The 26,143-nt window shown below is 40.8% G+C and overlaps 1 protein-coding gene across 3 annotated transcripts in view; it reads right to left on the bottom strand.

Moving 5' to 3' along the window:
* Kif13a (kinesin family member 13A) overlaps nucleotides 1-26,143 on the bottom strand; it is a 175,132-nt gene that overhangs the window by 56,133 nt on the left and 92,856 nt on the right. For all 3 annotated transcript variants that reach the window (XM_013503818.1, XM_013503819.1, XM_005403395.2), the window contains exons 6-16: nucleotides 25,368-25,548; nucleotides 21,905-21,992; nucleotides 20,415-20,549; nucleotides 19,632-19,744; nucleotides 8,901-9,012; nucleotides 8,315-8,527; nucleotides 5,760-5,870; nucleotides 5,101-5,235; nucleotides 2,580-2,710; nucleotides 1,728-1,814; nucleotides 1,459-1,625 (exon numbers count right to left, since the gene is read on the bottom strand). In XM_013503818.1, the coding sequence (XP_013359272.1) occupies nucleotides 1,459-1,625; nucleotides 1,728-1,814; nucleotides 2,580-2,710; nucleotides 5,101-5,235; nucleotides 5,760-5,870; nucleotides 8,315-8,527; nucleotides 8,901-9,012; nucleotides 19,632-19,744; nucleotides 20,415-20,549; nucleotides 21,905-21,992; nucleotides 25,368-25,548 (1,473 nt within the window). The remainder of the gene's footprint in view (nucleotides 1-1,458; nucleotides 1,626-1,727; nucleotides 1,815-2,579; nucleotides 2,711-5,100; nucleotides 5,236-5,759; nucleotides 5,871-8,314; nucleotides 8,528-8,900; nucleotides 9,013-19,631; nucleotides 19,745-20,414; nucleotides 20,550-21,904; nucleotides 21,993-25,367; nucleotides 25,549-26,143) is intronic.

Below are 26,143 nucleotides of genomic sequence, written 5' to 3'. Positions count from 1 at the left end.
AGAGGTGAACAGAAAGGTCAAAATCTTATTACAGCAGCAGAACTCTTGAGATCTGACAATTCTGTGGCCATGCTCCATTTCCTACAAGATAGGCTTTCTCAAAGAGTAGAGTGAGAATGTCACTGTTTGAGGGAAGAACTCATCTGCAAAAAACAAAATGTGCCCCTAGCATCCTGTAAGGTGGAAGCAGATTGCCTCAGGGTCCCAGGGTCCTGGAGTCCCTGTGTTTCTAGTTATGGGTCCTTAGGTGGCCAGGAGAGATGAACGGAGGAGGGCACGGACCATGCCCAGAAACTTTTTCTGGTGCTCCTGAACGTAGCCTCAGCTTTACCCCTGGGACACAGTTGTAGTCCTGAAAATGCTGTCTTGTTCTGAGGGACAGGGGAACTTAGGGCTGGCTTTTAGGTCTCAGGCACCAAGGATTGGGAACTGGGAGACTGGTGCGTGGGAAGTACCAGGCAAAGAAAGAAGCTGGGGTGAATGTTACTGAATGCACAGGTGTGTAACTACAGAAGGAGAGACAAGATAAAGCAATGCAGACTTTTAGACACAGGAAGGAAGAACTTTAAAATAAACATTGAAAACCTTCCAGAAAGAGGCACCCAGAAGTAGTGCTTTAAGGAGAATGTCTTCTCCAGGGATCTGAGAGAGGCCTTCTGTAAGTAAAAAAAAGCCTACAAAGCACGGCTTTTTCACTATCATTTGTATCTAAGCCAACTAAGCTTATTTTTATTTATTTATTTATTTACTTAATTTATTTATTTTCTGTCTTTTTGAGATAGGGTCTCACTAGGCAGTTCAGGCTGGCCTTGAGCTCACTTTGTAGCCCAGGCTGGTCTCGAACTCGCAATGATCCTCCTGCCTCAGCCTCCTAAGTGCTGGGATTACAGGTGTGCGCCACCAAGCCCAGCTAGGCTTATTTATTAAATAAGTCTCTGTAGGGATATACTTTCCATTCGAGTTTATGATAAAATGTAACATTTATCTTTCTACTAGATTCTATTCAAAATTCCTTGATTCATATTTTCTAGGAGATTTTCCATTATCAAGATTTAGAAATTAAAGGCTCAGGAATAGGATTTTTTTTTTCTTTTTTTAATAGGAGTTGGGCTCTTACTGCATTACCTAGGTTAGCCTCAAACTCACGATCTTCTCGCCTCAGCCTCTGAGTAACTGGGACTACAGATGTCCGTTACCATAATGAGAGATTTGATAAAATCTGTGAAAATCACTAAGAACTCCAGGACTGTGGAAACTCACAACTGGATTGGGAACAAGAGGTCTCAAAAAAAGGGATCACCCACTTTCTGGTTATACCTGAGACAGGAGATGATCTCCCAAATCTCTTCAGTAGCCCCTTGGGGGAATTAGCAATTTTATGTGTCTAAATTCCAGGATGCCACTTGGCACACACGCATCTCTCACCGAATGACAGAAGAGGCGGAATTAGGGTCTCACCATTACTATTCAGCGTCTTCATGATAACTTCCATCTGCGCAAATTCATAGTTATAGTCTGGTTCAGAGGACGCCTCGCTGGCAGCGTCCAGGTCATGCTCTGCTGGACTTGTTTCTTTTTCAAAGTCTTTCAGCCAATCTCGCCGTTTCCTCTTAGGTAAATTAATTCTGTGGGGTTTTTTTCATCGAGAGGAAAAATCAAATTGTTTTATACTTGAGTAGATAATGGGGGAAAATATAAGAAAATATTAGTGAACACAAAGGCGTTACCTAAAAAAGTGGTTATTTCCCCACAGGATTCGATCACCGTGCCACAGCGGGGTGGAACTGCTCACCAGAGTGCCATTCACACAGGACCTGAAGGGACACAGGGAGGACATCAGGAGGGTGGACAGGACACAGACCCAGCGCAGGCACAGAGGGAGATCACTGGGGAGATTTCTCTCAATGGATGGACTCTAAGCAACCGCTCAAGAAATAGTAACAGAATCTAACCACCACTGAAACACACACTCCAAGATCAAGGGCCACCACTGTGACAGGATGGAGACACCACTCCTGATGGAGACAGGAAACATTCCAGGTGGAATACTTTGTCCGAATTTGGAAATAAAAACAAAGCCCTACCCCGACCCCAAACAAAAATGAACAAAAAAAGAAAACAAAAATATCAGAATTAAAAGAATACCTCATTTAAAAGTTTTTATGATAGTTTAAAAATTAGGTGAAGTTTGATGAAGAAAAACAGTGGGTTTGATTTTCAGTTTTACTTTTGCTAATAAGTCACTTTTTGCATGGTCTGCTGAATCTTTATAGGACGGTGAAAATGACCACTGCTTCGTAGTCATGTCAACTCTGGTGATTTAGGTTCTACTGATAATAACGGAGCCCGTGCTCTCCAGTGTTGCCGTACTACTCTTTACCAACAGAAAACAGTTCTTCCTGCGGACCCCGTGTACCCCCAACGTTGATAGAACTGAGGCACACAGAAAGAAGCAGCCTTTTCCTTGTGAAAACCAGGCACACAAGACACACGAAGCTTCTCTCACCTCGCATTTTCTATAGGACATGTGAAGTTTCTCTCACCTCACATTTTCTACAGACACACAAAGCTTCTCTCACCTCGCATTTTCTTTAGGAGTAAGGGTGACGTCTCCATCACCTGCGATGTCGATCTCACAGTGTTCAGGCTGGATCCCTATCCCAAAGAGCTGGATATCCTGGGAGGTATCTGCACCCACCCTGGTGTGATCCTAGTAGTAGGTTATTGAAGAAAGAAAAAACCCACTCGAATTAGCAACTCATCTAAAATTTATCCCAATCAATGTAAACAACCCAGCAAGATAAACATGACTGTTATTAAATGAACCATGCTGAAAATCTGGAACATCAGAAGCCAGATGTTTACCTTAACACACAAATGGTTTTTTAAAAGATGTGTTTAAACACTTTTTAAAAAGAGAAAAAAAAACAAAAAAAAAACAAAAAAAAAAACAGAAGAAAGGCAACCCATTCATTCGGGACGCCACTTGTCTCTCAGGAGCTGTTCTTATTCTCCATTTCCCATTCCTATTTTCCAATAAATTTTCCTACTTAATAAAAAAAAGCAAGTACATCTTGTTTTAAAACAAAGAAATTAGACTTGACAGCTAAATATCTTGGATCCAAATTCTGACTTAAGTATTTATAATTTAAGTGCCCATGAGCAAGTCATTTCTCCCTTTGACCCTCAGCTTTTTTTTTTTCCTTTTATGGTGGAAGGAACCAGGACAAGTATGTATTTAAGTATGTATTTGACCTCCTTGGCAGGATTCTGTTAAGGATTATTTAAGTTAACAGCTAGCAAATTTAAGGACCACTGAAAAGCAGTTTCATGGAAAGTCAGATCTTAATATATATTATCTTTCTTTTCGTGCTAGGGATTGAACCCAGGACCTTGAATATGCTAAGCATGTATGCTATCACTGAGCTGTCCCAGGGCTTAATATATATTTTTAAAATGTTACAAATAATTGTATTTTTTAATGCCAATATTAGAGTACTGAAGGCTAGGAGTTATACAATGTAGACATTAGTGTGGTTTTAAGTCCTTTGAACCTCAGACACATAAGGACTGCAATTACTGGTGATCTGGTTACTGATAAGCTCCTGTTCACTCACAGAGCAATGTTTTCTATTGTCCTACAAATTATTGAATCATGATGATAATGTGAAATGTGGGTCTTGGCATTTTAAAGTAAATATAGTATCAGAAGCAATTTACTTCTTAATCACTGCCTTAATCATTTTATTAGTGCAGAAATATGCCCTGATAGTCAACTGAATGCCCTATATTAATGTCAATTAAGTGTCCTGCTTTAAGCAGAGGTTTTATTTCTTCCATCCAAGTACTAACCAGGTTCCACTTTGCTTAGCTTTTGAGATCAGGTAAGATCAGGGTGTTCAGGGTGGGATGACTGTAGATTCTAACTCTTTACTACACAAACAGGCCAGCAGCTCTAACAGTGCTCTCGGAGAACTCCTCACATCTCTGAGAACCTTTAGAGAGGCCCACGAGGTGAAATGATTTTAACAAAAATACCAAAATGTTATTGTGTCTGCTTTCATTTTATCACGTATCTATACTGGAGGTTTTACCTGGATATGTGATAAGATGTTGCTCTAAAGACTAATGTTTAATTTGTATTTTTAAATGTTCTCAGTCTTAATATCTAATGCAACAAGCATAGACAGATACAACCTAGGTAAACAAAAGATTTTGGAGTCATTGATACTCTTTGAGGGTATAAATGGTCCTGAAGACAGGAAGTTTGAGAACTGCTGCAATAACCCGACTAACGTGGCCAGGTCACAGCACTGACCCCAGAAGGCTGCACCTGAAGGGTGATCATGAGACTAAAAGCTCATCCCTGAGGATGGAGACTTATGAAGAACAGACCTAGAAGAACACTGCTATCTAATCTAGCACAGAAGCCTTCTCACCTTGCCCTGATCCCTTTTTTATTTTCAAGTTTTGAGACAAGTTCTCCCTAAGTCACTAAGTTGCCCGGACAGGGTTCCAACTTATGATTCTCCTGCCTCAGCCTTTCAGAGTGCTAGGATTACAGCTGTGAACCATATGCCCAGCACAAAGGCCTCTTTAGGCTCAGGCTGATCTTCTTTTTCTTTTGGTACAGGGAATCAAACTCAGGACCTTGTGCTTGCCAGGCAGGCGCTGTGCCACTGAGCTATATCCCTGGCCCTCATGCTGATCTTAAGTTCTTAGAATTCTTCAGAAGTGCATTAAGGACCTGCAAGGCTATGCAGGGTCTTTGTGGCTGGGCCCAGATATTCTTAGAATCCCTATCACCTCACTTCTGAAATCTCCTATAGGTGGGGATGCCTGGACACTTGCAGTTGCCTGCTCCTGCCCCTCTGAAGCCTGCACTCATAGGGAGTTGAGCCCCACTGCCCAGGCCTAGGTGGAACAATAGAGTTGTTCTTCATTCTCATTGGTGGCAGGACTGTATTAGCTATCACCTTACTCTGAATGAGGGTTAAACTGGATGTAAAAGGTGCAATTACAGGACAGGCATCCAGGCTCCACTGGGAATCATACATGAATGATTTAGGACTGTAATTACCTTCTTAGGTATAGCCTCACCTTCAAATAATAAACCAGAAGTTCGTTGAGAGCAGGGTCTGCATTCAGGTTGACTAAGTAACACTTATCATCTCCCACCTTGATGCCAGACGTCTCCAGGGAAATGCCCATGCTCTCCAGCTGTCGCTGTCTCTCCTGGGCACAGAACAGACAGAAGCAGTGAACTCTATTTGTTGTTCTACTTACAAAATGTATCCATGGAAAAAGTCAGTCACTGTTTCTGGGGATGAAGCCAATGAGATGACACATCCTACTCAGCTCAACAAAGTTCACTGAGAGCCTGCTGTGCATGGCATCTTGTGATGGTACCACTAGGACACCAAGCAGTCATATAAAGACAACCATCCCAGGCAGTGACCCAGGTGATCTCAAAATCAGAAATCAGACTTGCTACAGTGAGAAGAGCAAGAAGAAAGAAAGACATTTCCTCTAACCTTGCCTACTCAAATGCAGCACTGTCTAGCACTCTTTCTAGCAAATACTATGGGTCAACTTGTTAATTGGTAAAAGAGAGGATGTTAATGTCTAACACTATCTCTGCAGTCTCTGGTCCAGTAGATGGATGCTCTTGAGCCTTCTGAAGGATGACAAGTGGCTCTACAGAAAAGACGGCAAATGGAAAAGGATCAAAGTATTGTAGGCCTAAATTATTAGGCTACCTGTGCAATCTCTTCTGTTTTCCTCAGCTTCTCTTCCCAGGTAACTGTTAGTTCTTTTATCAGCTTTTCAGACTCTTCAAGCTTCTCCTTCAGCTCTGGGGCTTTCATGGCCTTTAAAATAAAACCAGGGATATGTGACTTTCAAAATTTCCCAGCATCACATACAAGATGCATACAATGAATACTTATGTCACTCATAAGCAGGTATCAGGAGTCCGTTGGAAACAATTAAGTCAAACACTGTTGGAGGGGATTTTAGATCTCTACTGAGCAATGGAATGTAGGAGGACACAGCTGCTTCTGCTTCAAGGAGAAAAATACCAGTGCCCTGAATGAAAATGAGACAAGCAGTGGCAGTCATTTTATTCACCATTAAATTTCACATTTAAAGACCTAAAGGTGGCTAATATCCATCTGTGAAATATGAAAGTAGGAAAAAAAGTTACTTCTGCAGATTTCTTTTTCAGTAAGTCAGATACCAATACATATAGCCATAAACACACAGCTATATTAACCTACCAGGAAAGGTAAAGATACTTCTTGCTTATTTTAAAATTTGAATCTGGGCTCTTTACACTACTTTTCTCCAAGGATGGTAATACAATTAGTGTATTTATTATTCACTTAAAGCAGGACAACTTGTTTGGACAGTTTTTCTGTCTGAATTTGTGAGTAAGTTAGGGGTCTAAACATACACATTTGGGCCAAGGTAGCTCAGTGGCACAGTACCTGCCTGGCAAGCACAAGGTCCTGAGTTTGAGTTCCGGTATAAAAAAAAAAGAAAATTAAATGTAGACATTTACAGACTGAAAAACTCAGTGGGCTTTACTTGGCAATGGTTTGCTTTGATACCCTATGGTTCATGAGCCACTACACGGTAAAGCCCTATGAGACAGATGGCACTTAGACTGCAAGTTGGAATGGTGATGGTCTGGAAGCTTGCTTAGTATGCCTAGGTCTGTTGGCATTAAGAGAGCTTGAGTGACATTTAGTGCTAGACATAGGGACACACGTGGAAGTCCTAGGTGGACCCATGTGACTTCTTTTCTCTTTCCTTTGGTCACATACTGCTGTAGCCTTATGGCCTAGATATTACAGTCTCAGTCAAGATGAAAACTGAGAAACAAGAAGAAGGAAGTAGATAATCTACCTATAAACAAATTTCAGAACCATTATACTTTCCTCCTAGGATCATGACTCTTTTCAAACCTTATCAGTGCTTTGATTCTTCTGATATTTTGCTAATCCTTCTTGGCATCAATAAAGTAATTATGCTTCACAATAAAATATGTATTAGCAACATTTTTTTTTTGAAGATTTACAATGGTTAAATAATGTTGATAGATAAAACAGTAGTTAAAAAGTGCCTGGCACATAAATGCTCAATAAATGATGGCTATTACCTATTCCCTCCACCCCATCCCATCATCAAAGTGGGATCACAAAAGAATGGTGTGAAGAAATGTGAGCTTAAAAGTGTCAGTTCCTGTATCAGTCATGATTTATTGCTGGGACGAAGAATCTGACATATGTAACTTAAAGGAGCAAAGGTTTATTTTGACTCCTGGTTTTAGATAGTTCAGTCCATGGCTATAGGCTCCAAAACAAAAACATTACGGAAGAAGGGCCTGGTGGAGAAAAGCTGCTTACCTGATGGCAGGGGAGAGCCAGAGAGGAAGGAACAGGGGACCAGATATACAGAGGAACAAGCACCTCCAGCAACTACTTCTTCCAACCATGCCCCACCTTCTAACAGTCCATTCAACTACGGTCTCATCAGTGGATTAAACCACTGGAAAGATTAATGCCATTATGATTTAGTCGCTTCTCTAGGCCTTCCCTCTGAACACTGCTGCACTGGGAATCAAATCCTCAATACATGAGTCTCTTGGGGGTATACTTCCTATTTAAATCATAACCAGATCATGCCTAAGTTCTGACATAAGGAAACACGTGACTTCAGCTAAGATACCTGGCCTCAACTGCAGTCCCTATACCTATTTCAAATGAGACAGTACCTCACTCAGCAATTTGCAAAACACAATAGATACTTGGAAAAGTACATGGTTATTAAAGTTTGAGGAAAGCCAAAGACAGATGGTAAAACAAGGCAAAAATATTGCTTTGTTACCTGCCAAAGGCCAATGTAAATGCAAACATGAAAGGAGATTGCTGAATTATTTCTAATGTTTATCCATGACCATGCTATCTCCATGATTTCACAAGGAGATGAAAGCTACAAGGCCAGGTGGAAATAGTCTACAGTGTAAATAAAAAGGACACACTTAGTTCTTAGGACTTCACCAGGGTTAATTGCTTTACTGAAGCAAACAATTAGGCAGTAGCAAGAATTTGCTCTTGTTTGCCTTCATGACTACCAGTTGCTAGGACAGAAGTCTTGTATTACTCATGCTGGTCTTCATAATGCTTATTAACACAAAGCTGATGCCAATAAACTCTGAAATGCTGAATCACTTGGAGATGACCCAGAACTGCAAGCTAGCATGTCCTCACTAGTCAGGTACCCAAGTCAGGGAGCACCAGGCTGATCTTACCTCAGCCTGTGAAAGCTGCTCCTTCAGCTTCTCTACTTCCTCCCGCAGTTCTCGGATGACTTTGGCATTGGGGTCCTCGTTCACGATGGCATGGTTCACAATTCTCTTGGCTCGATCTGCATATCTTAATGTGGAGAGGGTCTCCTCATAGTTGTCTGCAGCAGGGCTAATGGTGGCTATCATAGAGGTCTGGCTGTTGCCCCCTAGATTGTCCTGTAAAACATTCAAATAGCATCGAAGGGAAGGTGGCTTCAGCACAACACATACAATGAAAGCAGTAAATAATATGCATGTGTGACATTCTCAAAGAAGAAAATGCTACGTGGAAATGTGTTTGCACTTCACGAATTATTTTATGACAAGATTAATTGTGGACTTTCATAACAATGAATAATACTTGAAATACAACATTATTCTGGAATAAAAAGTGACAGGAAGCATTTATCTGCATTCCCAGGAATTAGGGTAACAGTAATATCAGGACAGTTCTTTGTGTGTATTTGGTTAACTCTGCACACATCTTTCAGCTGCCACATCTGAAATACACACTTCCTAGGTGGAACAGGATGCCAAAGTAATGAATTACCTTAAGAAGCCAAGTGAGGACTGAATCTCGATAAGGCACAAATTTGTTTTTACCCTTGCCGGCTGCCTGGTCAGCCAGTGAGGATATAACCAGCCCCAAGGTTGTAAGTGATCTGTCAAGAAAACAATGACAAATTAGTTCTACTGGATATTTTTATTTTATTTTCATAAAGCAGTAATTCTTCTAGGTAGCAAGTATAAAATATGCAGACTAAGGCCCTAACACTGATACAATCAGTTCTCCACTAATTTGCCAAGAAGCTAAATAACAACAAGAAGAAAAACACAAAAAGAATGAATTTAGAATTCCCATAGAAAATACTGTATTCAAGCATGGGACCTGTGAAACATACATTTTAGAAACTGGAAACATGCACTTAAAAGATCACACAAGAATATTTTAATTTACTCCAAATTAAGAGTTAAAAGCCTGAGCCATGTTCTCTTCAGGGCTAATTTGGACTATTCTGGCCCCTGGCTTTGTTTCCCAGAATAGCTAGGCAACTTGCATAGCATCCTTCCACTACACAGAATATAGCTTATGCATCTGCTTAAAGCTGTCAACATTTATTTACTGTAGGGTTATTACAGCTGTACAAAAACAAAGAACTATCCAGGCACAGCCATGGCTTCTCTTCCAACTCTGGCCATTCAAAGTTGCAGGCTGCCACTCTGGAGCCAATTAGGAAACCCTCAAAGCCTAGTCCTACTGAGGCAGTGGATGCACACACATGCTAAAGTTTGAGAGCTGAGCTCTGGATGAACCAGAGCCAGGGACACACACAGAGTTGTCTAGGTCTACATTCTCAAAGTGCGGGCCTAGGAGGAGCAAGAGCAGGTGCAGGAGCAGGAAGAGCAGGAGCAGGAGCAGGAAGAGCAGGAGCAGGAGCAGGAAGAGCAGGAGCAGGAGCAGCAGGAGCAGCAGCAGCAGCAGCAGCAGCAGCCACTGCCGCATCATAATCACTCAGGAGTTCTACAGAAATACAAAACCTCAGACCCCCTCCCAGACCTATTTAGTGAGAAACCTACAGGTGGACCAGTAATCTGAATTTTGACACTGTCTCCCAGGTCTTTCTTTATTTTAAAAAAACAGGGTCTCAGACTGGCCTTGAACTCCCAAAACTCCTGCCTCAGCCTCCTGAGTGCTGGGATTACAGGCATGAAGCACTGTGCTCAGCATATAGGGCATTTTTTGTTAACATTTTACAGGTACTGAAACACAATTTTCAGTTGGAAACAATTCTTCAAAGAATATAACATTAGGTATTTTATTAGCAAGTACATCAGAAATCATTTTAATTTATAAACCTATAAAGAACTAAAGAACTCACTGATTCAGAAGTCATTTCTAGTGACTTTCTGGTTACAGTAAGGTGAAAATAGCTAACAGTAACGTGAAAACACACTCTGAGGTTATGTGGCTTTTTCAGTACTGAGAAAAGTTGCCACTGTCTGGAGGCAACTGCTTGTATTTTATAATTTGACAGTATAAAAAGGAAAAAGAACATTTCTAGTACTTGAAACAATAAAACAAAATCCAGCTAGTGCTCTGGGAGGAAAGGAAAAAGGTGATTACAATCATTCACATCCAGTATACATTGTCCTCTCCACAGGGAAGGGAGCCGGAACACATCACCCCATAACCTGCCCCACCCCAGAACGTGCCCATCTGGCAGATGAATTCTTTTCAGCTAAAGGTTATTAAGAATCACCAAACTGCTGGGGATATATAGCTCAGTGGCACAAGCACCTGCCTGGCAAGCGCAAGGCCCTGAGTTTGATTCCTGGTACAAAAAAAAAAGAATCAGCAAACTAAATAGAATTATAAAATCAGGGCACAAAGTTTCCTTTTGAAAAGGAAATTTCCTGTCCTTCACTCTAGCACCTGGGAGAAGAGGACTTTAACAAAGTTGATCAGTGGGCAAGTCGTGACCAAATCTACACAACAAGCCTCACTCAACTCTTGCTTGCTGTGCTTTTCTTGGTCACTCTCCCTTAACTTGACCCCTTCCCCCAGAAGCCTTGATCCCATTCCCTTTCTTTAGCCTAAAGAGGGACATAACCCCAAATCTGACCACGCGTTTGGGTTTCTCATCTCTGGGAGCTTCCATGAGCAAGCATGATGCATGTGCCTGGGATTCTGCCCTGTGCTTTGCCTGTCTCACTCACACAATCCCAGCTGGAGAACCCAAGACTGGCGGAGGAAAAATGTTTTTCTCTCTCCTACATTAGCAAAGGATTGTCAAGGGGCAAAATCGTAACAGAAAAGTTTAAGAATCTTAACTGGCTTTATTTTTGATTCTAGTATTGGGCAACACTTGGTTCAGTAGAATAAGTGTTCCAATGAGCGAAGCAGGGGACATTTATCAACAACAAACAGCTAAAGAAAGCAGAAGCACAAAGAGGTTTAGTCACTTCAAAGTTATTTTCCTCGTAAGACAGGAACAGGGAAAGAGAATAACAAAATAACTGGTTAACACCGGGTTACTTCTGGCTACCTTCTCGGTTAAGTATCTAGGCAGAAGGAAGATCACCGTCATGACAATAGAAACTGGCCTGTTTGGGAAAATTGATTCTCAGATCTCTGAATACCTTCTGATTTCTTAGAAGGTCACACAATCTGCTTAGTTTCATCTTGGTGACTTGAAACTTTAGCAAGAGTGACTCCATTTTGATTTTTAGTCTAACCAGTTGGGGCCCAGAGCAGGGGCTTAGTGTAAAACAATGGACTCTCAGAGTTTTTATGTAACAGCATTAGCAGTAAAGTGGTGAGGCTGTACAGAAACAGTTACGTGACGCCAGTTTCCATGTGTACGATCATTCCTTAGTATCAGGGACCCCTCAGAGATAGCAAATCTGTGGGGGCTCAAGTCTCATATAAAATGGCTTAGTATATGAATACAAGCTATGTCCATCCTCTTACATGCTTTAATCATCTGTAGGTTACTTATAATACCTAATATAATGTAAATATTATATAAATAGTTGTTATACTACATTATCTGGGAAAAATTACAATAAAAAGTGTGTGCATGTTCTGTAGAGATGCAATCCCTTTACATTTTGTCTACAATTGGTTGGATCCGCTATGGATGTGAACAACTACAATTTGCTGTATAACTTACCCAGTTCGAGAAGTCTTTTATTAGAAGCCATTCCTTTTTACCTAATAGTATGAGAACATTCAAAACAAGAGTTTCATCTAAACCTGTTACAATCTCCTTGTAACCAAAATAAAATAAATGCCAGGTAGATGAGATCCCCTGACAAGTGAGAGGTAACCAGTTTACCCACACCTTCCTGCCCTTCTAGCTTCCACCCAGAAGCAATGATATTGAATCCCCAAAACTAAATTTCAATGTCTGAACAACAGGCTTATTTTAATGGGAATTTTATTGCCAGGGAGCCTTAAAGTAACCCAAAACACAAATTTGGATCTTGCTGGCAATTTCTTCTTAAGCGGAGACTAGGAGAAGCCAGTTGGCCTCACAAGGATACAGAACAGGGTGGCAGTGGTTTGCCAATTTTAGAGGCAGAAAAAGTTATCCCAGGAATCTTTCTAATTCTACCAAAGTGCCACTCCTCCCCTGGACCTGCTGAAGTTGGACATAGGAAGCTCCTAATCTTTAAATCTCTTACCATAAATTCTTGGGCTGGGGGGAGGGGTATTATTGGAGAGGAAAGAAGAGACATTTAAAGACAGATAGTCATGCTTTATGTTTTGTGGTGCTGGGGATGAATCCAGGGCCTTGTGCATATTAATAAGCAGGCACTCCACCATTGAGCTACACCCACACCCACACCCACAGTATTTTTAGACAGGGAAAAAAATATTAAATTTGCTTATCTATAATAATGGAGAATTCAGTATCAAAAAGAAGGTACATGAAACTTGGGAGGATAAAAAACAAAGGCTGTTCTAGTAAATATAATAAATGAGGAAAAAACCTGAATCATTATTCAATCTTTCTTTCCATTTTTTTTTTTTTTTGACTTTCACCCAACCTACAAAATTTCCCTTGTAACTTTAACCACCAGATTTCTCCTGTTGGGAATAGATAAGATGTGATGTGAGCTATTTGTATGGTTTCAGGTGGATTTCAAATCTGTTATTTTACCTTTTTTCCTAATGAGCTGTTTCTAAGATCACAGACATAATACTTATTAAACTTGAATAGTTTTCGTGTACATATTTCTTTGTATCTCTCTACTTAAACTATGATCACCTTGAGGGCAGAAACCATGCATTGCTATACACAATCGTCTGCACAATTACTGCCCTGGCTTAGGGAGATTACTCAGTACAGATCTATAGTACCAGGTTAATCTAAATCCAGAACCCATTAGAGAACAGAACATGTACCTTTGCTTCTAAAGGACTTATGTAGTGATGCTTGAGGACATACTGAGTGTGAATTGCTAACAGAACCCTGGTTTTGCTGGGAAGCAATGTGCTGAGCTAAAAACTCCCCTCTCCAGAGCCTTTGCAGCTTGGGGTAGCCATGAAACACAGCTCTGGCCAAGGAGATGCAGACAGACATTACTGGGTGAGGCTTCCAAAAAAGCTATTGTTCTCTGATTAAAACTTCTCTTCAGCCCACAGAAGGTTCTTTCTCCCTTCCCCTTCCTCTTGCTTAGACCACACATATGGATATGATGCCTAAAATGGTAGAGCTGTCTTGAGGTCACAAGGACTTTTAGGTTAGTGGAGCTGTGGGCATTTCTAAGGTGTTGCGTTGCCTCTGCATTTCCTGTTAAATGAGAAAACCAGTCACTTCATTGTCACTGTCGCTGGTTTCTGCTGCCCACAGCAGAAAGCAATCCTTGGCTTTTAAAGAATTAGCTGAAAGATGACAAAATAAGTGGATTTGAGTTTAACATTCAAATTGAGCATTTCCCCCAGGAATCTCCTACTCTTAAGAGTACAGACACAAAGCACGTGGATTATAAGTTATGGGGAAAGGACAGCATCTGGTATCAAATAATTGCCAAGAAAAAAAAATGGTTATGCCTATAGCATTGAGTGCCATTTCCTTATATAGTGTTTCCCAGTGGTTAATCATCAAACTCAATGTTCATCTAATGAGTATCATTCTCAATATCACTTGCATTTCAACTGCTATAAAAAAACAATAAACTATAAATGAGTTCAACTAAACACTTGTTATGGGGATCTTACCATGTGTTACGCCTAGAATTCTATCATCAGATAAGTCTAGGGAATGATGACCTAAGGTTAACTAGGACTCATTCTGCAGGACTGCTCAAAGCTATTATCACTATGAATCTCCAAAGGAAGATTTTATAAGTAGCCTTTCACAAATGTACTTCTTCCCAGAGCCACCTGAAGAACGTTTCATAGAAATTTTTGGGAAACACTGGAGTAACTCTATCATATTCCCCAAAAGACATGGCTACTATGACCCAAGGAGATTTTTGCTGTCTTTTCTGGGTTCCTTATGCTAAACACAAAGACATCTTATCAGGTCTTCCTTCCCCAACATGCTTGGACATTGTAATGTGCTAGCTGTACACTACCAGAAGCCTCCACCCTTGAATAATGTACAAAAGCAGGCCGTGTTCACGGACCCTGGATACAAATTCAGGTTTGGTCATTTGGGCTACAAAGTGAGGTTTCTGAAAGGAAATAAACAAGAGCCACGAAAAACACTCAAGAAGGAAAAGGGGTGGGGAACTGCATCCCGCAAACTTTTAAATACAGAAAACTTGTAAGTTATTACATCAAATTTTATGGCATAGGCCTAGAAGTAACAAGTATGCATATTCCTGGAACAAGTGTTCAGTAGGACACATTTTGGAGGATGTCAAATACATACTTTATTATTAATCACAGCAATTGGAATGGAAATGTGCTTGGGAATGATACTTATTAGACACCTCTTATTTGCATTTAGTGACTGGTCAGCGTTGGGATAAAATGGAAGCAACATCCAGGGCATTAGAGTTTTTCATGAACTAAGGGAGTTCCCGGGAAAGCTGAAGCAGCTGGACTCCAGAGGGAGAAAAGACCTCCCACTCCATCTTCCCTTGACATCGAGTGGCAGCCCGGTGTCTCAGCAGGATATCCCCGTGAAGGTGGTACACAGATAACCTGCACATCCCTTGGCACCGTGGACACACAGCATCTTAGCTTTTCAGACGAAGGAATAATGTATGCTTTAAGCTCTTAAGAGCTTCAAGAGAGATGAAGTCCCTAAATCCACAGCCCATTAAGCAAACACTGATGTCTGTGTGGAGTCCCTGACAGGTCTGCTTAGGAGGATTATCAATGCTCCACCAAACAAGCCCAAGGAGGAGGTGGGAGAAAGCTTAGGAAACATGTCAGAGACTGCTTCAGTTTTAGAATTTAACGGGGCACTGATTATAAAGCTTAGAAAGCCATTTGTGGAACTATTAGTAGTTTGTGTTTTTTTATTTTACTAACATGCACTCACATATAATTTTCTATGTGCCACACAATAGTCTAAGCACTTCACAAAAAGCAACTAGTTTACTCTTCATAACAACTACATTTGCTGGGTAGTTTCCTCATTACATTTTACTGGTGAAGAAATAAGGTCACACAGCTGGTTTCCAGAACTGAAACAGTGCAGTGTCTGCTATGGAACCCCTCCTCCCCACTGTGTTAAGTGCCCCTCCCTGGTACTACTGCTGTTCCACACAGAATTTCTGTGATGCTTGGGTTTTAGTACTACTGGTCCACAGGTCTTCCCACTGCTGATGGCCCACTCTGCCTCTCTCTGTGTTCTTACACCTAGTCAGTGTTCAGTATACTTTTGCTAAAATGGGTCAAAACAGCAGGTATGGGGCTGGGATATAGCTCAGTGGCATAAGCGCCTGCCTGGCAAGCGCAAGGTCGTGAGTTCAATCCCTGGTATTGCCAAAAAAATCCCCAAAAAACAAAAAACCAGCAGGTCCACATCTCTTTTCTGAAATCCCTGGGCCTATCTACATTTTGTAGTTGAGAACACTTGGGCTTTTAGGAAGTTCAGCATACACACTGCATGGCTTCTGGAGGAATCCTGGGCAGTGCCATACTAACACACTAATGGCACGCAATGTGCAAATGAAGACTAAAGATGCAGATGAGGCAGGCTTGTGTAAGTGAAGCTCTTGACCTACTGAGTTAGGAAAATTCTCCAAACTTCTGCAGCTCTGGAGGTTGGAAGCACAGAATGCATTTCACTGGGGTAAGCTCAAGGTGTCAGCAGGGTTGCAACCTTCTGAAGGCTCTGGTGGTGTTCTGTGCCCGATTTTTCCTCACCTTGGCTCACATCCCCTCCACCACCTTCAAGCAAACAGTGGGGAAAGTCTTTCCCTCTCTGTATCACTTGGTCTCTGCCTCAACTGCCTCCCTCTCTTATTTGTCCTGTGACTACACAGGGCCTGCCTAGATAATCATCACTTTAACTAAATCTGTAAAATCTCGTTGCCTTGGAAGGGCATACAGGGTTTGGAAATTAGAATGAAGATATATTTGGGGGTGGGAGGTGTACCGACCACAATGTTTTACATTCTTTGTGCACCCCCAGCATCTAATGCAGTACCAGACACACAGTAGAAGCCTAATAAATGTGTGGTGGCTTACATGTGTGTCACTTAATATTTCCCAAGTGCCAGTTTTTCATCTGCAACATATCTGTTATATTAACATAAAAATACCTCTTCTGAGCTCACATGATATAAAGCATGTAAAAATGTCCTAAAAGCTATAAAATGCTCTAAAGGTCCTACTTAGCTCACAAACTGCAGTAAAGAATATACATATGAATTTGTGAAAGACTACTGTAAAACTTAGGGAAGATGATTGATTTATGATGAGAAAATCCCATTCAAGTCAAATTGTTCCACAAAAGAGCCAGCTGCTAGAGGACCTCAGTGTTCTCACATAGCTTGAGGTAGTCCAATCAGGAACACTACATAAGTTAGCATACAAATTTAAGGGGCACCATTAATATTTGCACTGAAACAAAAGTATCAAACAGGCTCTTCCAGGCAAATAAAGCGTGGCACCCCAACTGTAGCAGGGTGTAGCCCTGGAGCTTGTGTTTAACAAAGCTAAGACATGCACTGAGAGCTTGGTGACCTGAGATATAATATGTAACTGCTCTTCGCCTTGGTTTTCTCATCTGGACAGTGAGGAGAGAAGACTCATCTCACAAGGCTGAGGGGACAAGAGATGAGTCATTACAGCGGTCCCTTGATTCATGAGCTTAATTCCATGACTCTGGAAAAGATGGCCATGCTCATGTTTGGGTGGGAAAGATGGCTGTGATTGTGTGTGAGTTCATAAACAAAAACAAAATTTTGCCAAACACTTGTTTGCAAACTGAACTGTGCACACACGAAAGTGTTTGTGAACTAGGGTACCACTGCATCTCAGGAAGCAGTCAGAAGACTGGCAAGTGCTGAGTTAAAGTCACTGTCGTTCTGAATCAGGCCAGACATACACATGCACTCTAACATTTTCCAAGTCCACGGCACAGCCTTTCCTGTGTCAGCCCACAGGGCTGGCAAGGTTTGGCACCAGAAATGAATCTCTAGGAAAGGTGACAATCTTCCTTCTGGAATCCGCTGCCTCATGCTCTCATTTCTGCATCCCACCCTCTTCCTGAGCTCACTGTGGAACAGGGCTGTAGTGCCAGCCTGTGATCTTGCAGCGCCTTGTCATGAAATGTAGCAAAATCCCTTGTTATTAGAGCAGGAGACAAGCTGACTGGAAGATTAATGCCCTAAAGCAGCAGACTTGCCCAGTGAGTGAGCTATTTCTGTCTAACAGAGGGAACAATGATTGAGTCCCACATTTTTAAATTTTATATGCTAAAATCATATTGTGCCAATATTGCTTTAAAGTTCAAGCTACACACACCATGGCCCTGCATATATTTCCTCTTCTCAAATTCTGTTCTAAGCAAAATCCGAAATTACTATACTCAGCAGAAAACAGTTACAAGTACAAACTACTTTCTGTGGAACCTGACATGATGACACTGATTACGCCAATTTGTAAAAACAGTAACTATAACAATTAATCTTTGTTCAGTGTCTACTGCAATCCAGGAATTGTTCTAGGCACATGCTAGCACTTAATCCTCGATTCTATGAAGTAGATACTATTAATATATCTATTTTACAGATGAGAAAAGTATGGCCCAAACAGGTTAAATCTCCTGTCCCTGACATACACACATAGTAACTGGCAGACACAGGATTAACCCTGGCAGTCTGGCCTGAGTACACACTTTTAACTTTTTTTTTTGGTACTGGGAATTGAACTCATGACCTCGCACTTGCCAGGCAAGTACTTTTGTCACTGAGCTATCCTCCCAGCCCTTTTTTAAATAAAATAATCTGTGCATATTCTACTGTATATTTTATTTTATTGGTACCAGGAATCGAACTCAGGACTTTGCACTTGCCAGGCAGGTGCTTGTGCCGCTGAGCTATATCCCTGGCCCTCACACTTTTAAATGCAAACTGCTCCATCTCAAATTGGAAAGTAGAGGGACTTGTGTGATCAGGAGCCCCATGGGACACTGCACACAAGATTGTCCTCTGTACCTCTGCAGAGCCCTCTACAAGAAACACCTGTATCACCTGTATCTCGCTGGCAACTTTTCCCTCTCTGCCCTCTTCCAGCCTGTACTGCAGCACTCATGCCACCTAGGCACTCACGCCAAATGGCAAGATTCCAGGATGGCAGTTATTTAATCACTGTTAAATTTTTTGAACATAGTATTAGCCTTACAAAAGGATTTAAATCACATTTTCTTATGAGAATAAGCTCCCAAAATTAATGAAGATGAGATTTGCATTTTACCTAAGATTGCACTGCAGATGTTCCTTGACTTATGCAGTCTGAAACTTATCCAAAGTTGAAAACACATTTACCACACCAAAACTTTGAAATATTCTAACTTCACAACACAAAACATTACAGATTATTGCTTGCAACCTCCTGTGATAGAGCTGCTGATTGGGAGCTGTGGTTGCTGCTGCTCCCAATTATCAGAAGAGAGGATCAAACCTTATGCTGCTAGCCCAGGAAAAGATCTAAATATAGAATGTGAAGTACAGTTTCCACTAAATGCACTTTGCTTTCAAACTATTGTAAAGTCAAACAATCCTGTGCACAACCATTCTATACCAGCACCATCTGTATGCATGATGATACCCCTAAATGTCTGTACCGTTTGAGGGGCAGGGCTATGCTCTTTAGTAAACCTCAAGCATCTTCAGAGGCAGGCTTTTGCTTTTTTAAAAAAGAAAACTCAGTTTACTAAAGCTACAACACTGTGAACAACTTTGCATCAGAAACTCCAATTATAATACAACAAATTTCCCCCTAAAACATAAGAGAGGCCAGGCTAAGCTGAGTGTGGTGGTGCACACCTATAATCCCAGTACTCTGGGAGGCAAAGGCAGAAGGATTGCAAATGTAACCCCTGCTTGGGCAATTCAGTGACTCAGTGAGACCCTGCCTCAAAATAATAAATTAAAAAAAACCTGGGGATTTAGCTCAGTATGAGGGCCTGAGCTTATTCCCCACTAACATAATAGATTAGATATAGATGGTGAGTGGGTGGGTGGGTGGATGGATGGATGGATGGATGGGGCTGGGATGTAGCTTAGTGGTAAAACCCTTGCCTGGCATGTACAAGGAGCCAGGACAGGCAAATCACCCAGGATGTCCTCACAAGCGTCACCTTACTTGTTAATGTTGCTGCCTTCTTTCAGTCGCTCGCCCGCAGCTCCGGTTTTAGACACTCTTTCGCTACCAGCCAGGTCTACCAAGCTGACCTTACTGACCTTCTCTCCTGAGTTCTAGATGTAGGAAACAAGAGAGAAATGACACACATTAATGCAAATACCACATGGTATCTCTGTATCTGTCAGCACTGACTGAGTACAATCCTGCAGTCCATCCTATTCCAACACAGCAGATTTCTCAAGATCTTAAATAGTCCAAAGATTTTTATTTCAAAATTTAAACTGGTGTAGAAATGTAGTACTTTGTTCTGCAGGTGGGTAGCAAGCACATCCAGCTTTCCAGATTATAGCACGAAAGCTGGACACTGAAGGTACCTGTGAGGAAATTTTAGGATACGAAGATTCCTGCATGTTTGAGTCAGTTCCCTCTTTTGAAGTAGCTTCTTTAGGCTAAATGTTATGGTTTCCTCTTTAATATACCTCAATCACCAAGCAGTAGACGTAGGGGGTTTTAAGTCAATTTCAATACGAAAGGATACATACTAAAAGCTGCACGGTGATGTCCTCGTGATCCTTAGGGAGTTTACACACAAAATCCAATTTTTAAAAAAAACATCATATAAAAAGAAGACCTAAGAAACTAAATGATATAGGCAAAGCAGCTCACCTAGTAAGCAGAAGAGCCAACATAAAATTCCCAGTTACCAAATCCAGCCGTGACCTACTTCCCCTCTGTACATGGCCTGGGTTTCCCCCAACCCCGACGTTCTGCCTCGCCCCTCACCCCAGACTGCAGGTCATACAGTGTCTGCGTGATGATGATGTTGAACACAGCATGCGAGCGGCTGCTTTCTTCGTTCATGTTGGTTGCAGCTACTGTCCGAGACTTATTTCCCTCAGACATCAACGACTCAATATCCTGGAGGCAAAGCATCAGGGAAAATACCATAAGCAAAAACACAAGGACACAGTTCTGCACCCCAGGTGCACACACAGTATGATCCCTCTGACACCTCTGTGATCCTTCCATAAACCCCCTGCCACTCCTCCAGAGTACAGCTGAGCTTCCGCCCCTCCAGGGCTCTCTAGTATTATATGAAACAGTTCCCCATTCTTCCCACCCACCAGAGGGTTTCCTTCCCTGTTAAGACCCCATTTCTCCTCCAGGTGCTCAGTAACAGCAGTTACCTTATGTAAGCCTAACTCCCCCGTGCTCATCGACCTGATATAGCTGTCTATCTCTTGTTTAGCTGCCTCTTCCCCAACACTGCGGCTTTCCAAGGGAGGGAGCTGTCCCTCCAGCAGGTCTGGACACTTGTTCCTCACACACATCTGCAATGTATGGCCTCTTATGCAGTGTCTGCTGAATGAACCTTATGGAAAGAATATTTTTCTGCTTTTACATACAAAGATGGTGACATTCACAGATAACCTTCCCCATATCTAGAACTGGGATGCACATCAAGAATTCACTGCCTCTTACTAATAAGTGACGGGGTGACATACACAATGACCGCAGTGACAATGGGCTAAGAAGCTGGCTCTGTAGTGAAAGTCCTGACTTAGTATCTTTAGGTCAGAAGGGTTTCAACTCATTTCAAAATGATGACCATACCCTATCTTTAATTGTTCCTAATGTGAGAAATACAACAGATATCTTCATTGAAATAGCTGGAGAGAGTCAATTCACAAATTATTTTTAGTCACACTGAGTCTGAGGTGGTAATGGACTGGCCACATCCCTTAGAGAGCAAAAGTAAATATAGGCATTCGTGGGCTCATTTGTCCATTCATTTACATTCTTCAGCATCAGAGATAGCAGCCTGTGGTATGGGATTTCCAAAGCAATGATTACAGAAATAAGGGCAGAAAACTGAGTTCTCCTGTCGAGGAGCAGGAAACGGTAAGTCCATCGAGAGAAGACTGATTCAAAAAAACAGGAGCCAGAAGTATGAAAAGTGACATAGTGAAAGGCAGGAGAAACTTGTCAGTAAGATGAGGTTGGATAAACTCTCAAATACTACTGTTTGGACTACCAGCTCTGTGTAGAAAGACATCACTGGCAGCAATAGGGAAAACAGTTTCAAGAGAGTGGTACTAGTGAAAATATTCAGCAGCTTCAAAGAGCTGGATGCTCTGGCCACACAGTGAAACCTTCACAAACCAGCTCGGAGAGTGTGACAGAAGCCCTTTCTCTCTGGGGTGTGCTGATGTGGCAATCAATTCTGATCTACTGCCAGGTTTTTAATGACATTTTTCAAAAACGACACTTACCTCAAAACTAGTGACAGCCAGCTGAGATAAACCATCTACATATGGTCCCAATACTTTATGCTCTCGAACTTTAAGAGACTGTCTACTCCTTCAGGAAAGAGAAAAAAGGAATGAATGACTCAGACCAAAGTTGGAAGCTTTTTCTTTCTTCTTAAATACTCAGAAGATTAACATTTCAAAAGAGGAATTTTTTAATCATTAGAAAAAGTATCCTAAAAATTACTTTATTTGGATTAGCAAAATAAGCATTCCATATGAGGAATGTCTTTTATACTTTCATTTCTATTTAAAGGAACGTACTATTTAAAAATTTTTGGTGGGGCGTGGTGGTGCATGCCTGTGATCTCAACACTTGGGAGACGGAGGCAGGAGGATTGCTGTAAGTTTGAGGCCGGCCTGGGGTACATAGCAAGACCCTGTCTCAAAAGAAATGAATGAATGAATGAATGAATGAATGAATGAATGAAAAATTCTATCTTTAGTCCCAAACTAAACAGCCAGCATACAGAACCAGGTTATGCTGATGTTAGTAGATGAGCTTCAGTTAAAAAGGGGAAAAAGAGGCAGGGGGAGGAGCGGGAGAGGGAGAAAGGGAGGGGGAGGGGAAGGGGAGGGGAAGGAAAAGAGTGTAACCTAAAGACTGTTCTGTAATTAAGCACATTCTCAGTAAATAATGTCAAAATTTCTGAATAAGTGCTGAACAATGCTAAAATGTTTTAAATTTTAGTTTATTTCTTCAAGTCATATGGATTTACGCTGCTTCCATGTTGATAATTTTGTACAGTGAAATCATAGTACAGGGACAGTCTGTAGCCCCTGACATTTACCATCTACTTAGAACTTGCTCTGCTTGTGAAGACTTTAGGGCTCTATTGAATTTTTAAGTGGCAATTCTGGTTTGGGACTTATGTAAAGAATTTATGAACTGCCAGCTGAGATTAAGAGCAAAGCTATATACACGTATGTTCACCCTATCAGGTACAATCTCTTTTTCATGGCATTGGACATTAATTATCTTTCAAATTAAGAGTCAATGTCTGGTATCACTCAAGTATGGAAAAGACAAACTGAGAATAGTGCTTCCCAAGGTTTTGGCATGATTTCCTAAGCACTTTGCAGTTATCCCATCTAATCTCACAGCACCATGACGGAGTAGGTTTTACATTTAAGGACGAAGAATTCCATGTGACATGAGTAATTCAGCTGGACTCTAAACAAGGACAGACTACAATGCCCATCTTTAAGATACCTACGGTGATACACATGACCCAGCCCTCGTGCATACCACTTACACAACCAGGGATTCGGTAATGCTAATCAGTCACAAGAAAAGTACGTCTAGCACAATATCAAGAGTATGTGATGGTATCTAACATCTGGAATTGGGTATTTATTTATTTATTTATTTTATGATCTGGAATTGTTATATGCTGCTGCTGAGAGTGTAGACTGGTGCAGACACTACCCACTATTTCATAACACCGAGACTCAGTCTCTCGTGACTCACAATCCTCCTTGGATGTATCCCCTACAAATTCCTGCTCCTGTGTACCAGGAGCCTGCATAATGCTCAAGGAGCAGCACTTAACAGAGAAAAGTGGAACCATGTGAATGACAAGGGAAGACAGAAACTATGGTACAATCATACAACAGAATACTAAACAGTAGTAAAATTAATGGATTGCTACTTTTTTTTTTTTTTTTGGTTTTTTGAATACATTTCTTTCTTTTTTTTTTTGGTACCAAGAATTGAACTCATGACCTCAAGCTTGCCAGGCAAGTGCTTATGCCGCTGAGCTACATCCCCGGCCCTTTTTTGGTTTTTTGAGACAAGGTCTTGCTATGCAATTCAGGCTTGTCTCAAACTCTCAGTGATCCTCCTCTGCCTTAGCCTCCCGAGTGCTGGGATTGTATTACTACTTTATTTATTTATTTATTTATTTATTTAGGCTTTTTTTCTGGTACCGGCAATCGAACTCACAATCTTGCGCTTGCCAGGCAGGCGTTGTGCTGCTGAGCTAAATCCCCAGCCCTTGTATTACTACTTTAGAAATATGAATGAATACATTATGTTAAAAAAAAAAGGAAAGAAAATCATCAAAGAATAAGTAGACTACGATGTTGTTTACAGAAAGATAAAAACTGAAATTACATGTAGATGCTAGAAATGGAGAAGAAAATGATAAACATGAAATTGCTAAGAGAAGTTACTTTGGGGAAAGGCAAGAAAATGAATGAGATCCAAGCGGAACACACAGAAAGCTTAAAAAATATTAGGTTCCATTTATTAATAAGCTAAGGAAGTTATTGATTTTATCATTCTTTATAGCTTACAGTGTTATAAGTATTCCTTTGTATGCCTTCAACGTAACTCTTTAAAGTAAATACAAACATTTCCTATGATCTTATCACTTTCTTCACACCTATAATTTCTATCTTAAACCTCTGATTTCATCTGACATGTGGACTTATAAATGGTCAAAAGAGTTACATAACATACAGCTCCTAAAATAATTTAAACTAATTTTAATATGTTCATAATTAATTTGCATTTCTTGAATGACCAATGACATTGAACATTTTTTCATGTATTTATTCGCCATTAGTATCTCTTCATTAGAGAAGTGTGTATTCATCTCAGATGCCCATTTTTGGATTGGATCTTTGAATTTGGGGGGCCTGATATGTTCATAATTTTAATACTTATCACATTACATGATAAATTCAGGATACTGAACTGTATTTATAGAATGGTTTCAAAATGTGAGCATGTACGTACATAACACAGATCCAAAACACAGGATCAAAATGCATCAAAGGGTTAGCAGTGGTTACTTTTCAGTGGAAGGATTAAAAAGTCACTTTATTTCTTCTTATACTACCCTTTTTCTAAATTCTCTACAAATTACTTTAAAAGCAGTACAAAAAATGTTTTAAGTTGGGAAAAGAAGTAAATGGCTCTCCTTCCTCTACGAATCAAACTCATATGGTTTTTATCATTTAGTTTGCCTGGGTTTCATCCTGGGCCAACTGAATCATCCTGTATGGGTGGAGTGGAGGCCAGACAGCCCATGAAAAGCTCCCCATGTGCTTCCAACACACCTCACAGAAGGGTGGGTTGTTGTAGTCCTTCAACCACTTTGCCTTCATTTAAAGGTGCTACTTTCCAACACAAACAGAGAGACCAGTATGTCATCAGTAACTCCATTTTTTCTAGTTAGCTCATGGTAGCATCACTAATAATTAAAACATTATGTAACAACTCTGTTAATAACCACAGGGTGAAATGAACATACACTGGGCACAGTGATCGGTTTTGAGAGTTGATGATTTCTCAGTAAATGCACTGACACCACAGTAGTGACCAATGGCTCACATCTATATATTCCCTTGCGATTTTAACTTTAGAATAGCTTAAAATTATTACCCCTACTTACCAGATTAATTTCAAACACTAACTTACCCTTTGGGGTCTAAAAGATCCCGAACCTTCTCATTATAAATTTCCATATAGGATACTTCAACTTTAAAGGTCTGTGATTCATTCTGCTCCAAAGAGATCCTTTTAAATAAAGCACAGCAGAGCCTAGGAATAAGGCCCAGCTGCTCCGCATGGCCCATCATAGAGAAGGACTTTCCCGAACCTGAAAGAGCAAGCAGAAGGAAGTAGGGTAGAAGAGGAATATTCATGTAACTGTGACTATACAAGTTGTCCTCATATATCAGCCAAGGTCACACAGAAAAAAGGTGTAAATTTGGCTCCCAAACCGAGTTCCATGGACCTCAGAGTCACTGTTCTTTGTATCACACAGCCTACAGTCTGCTGAGGACCTTCACGTACAAACACAACCACTAAACATACATACTCTTTAGAAGCATGTATAGCAAAATTCTAGCTGGACATTAAGTAACAAGAGTAGTATGTTACTGTCATACTATATTCTTTCACTTGATTCATATCACATGATGTGGTATGAGCAGTACTATTATGGTAAACTTACTCCCACCTTTCAAAATGTCAGAGCTCAGAATGTTAATGGCTAAGCTACTATGCTTTTGTTCTGCTTGTTTCAATCAATTGCTCCACCAGCTTTGATTTACTAATCCATCATCACTTTTATATCCTAGTGAAAGTCCTTAGTATAGAATGATTCTAAGTGTTTCTCTATAGTTTTCACTGTAACAGGTATACTGAGAAAGTGGTAATTACTTTTCTAGTTCAAATACAGATTCAAACTA

This window comes from Chinchilla lanigera, unplaced genomic scaffold (assembly GCF_000276665.1).
Source record: "Chinchilla lanigera isolate Chin_1 unplaced genomic scaffold, ChiLan1.0 scaffold00082, whole genome shotgun sequence".
Taxonomy (NCBI): domain Eukaryota; kingdom Metazoa; phylum Chordata; class Mammalia; order Rodentia; family Chinchillidae; genus Chinchilla; species Chinchilla lanigera.
This window is presented reverse-complemented; position numbering and strand designations above follow the sequence as displayed.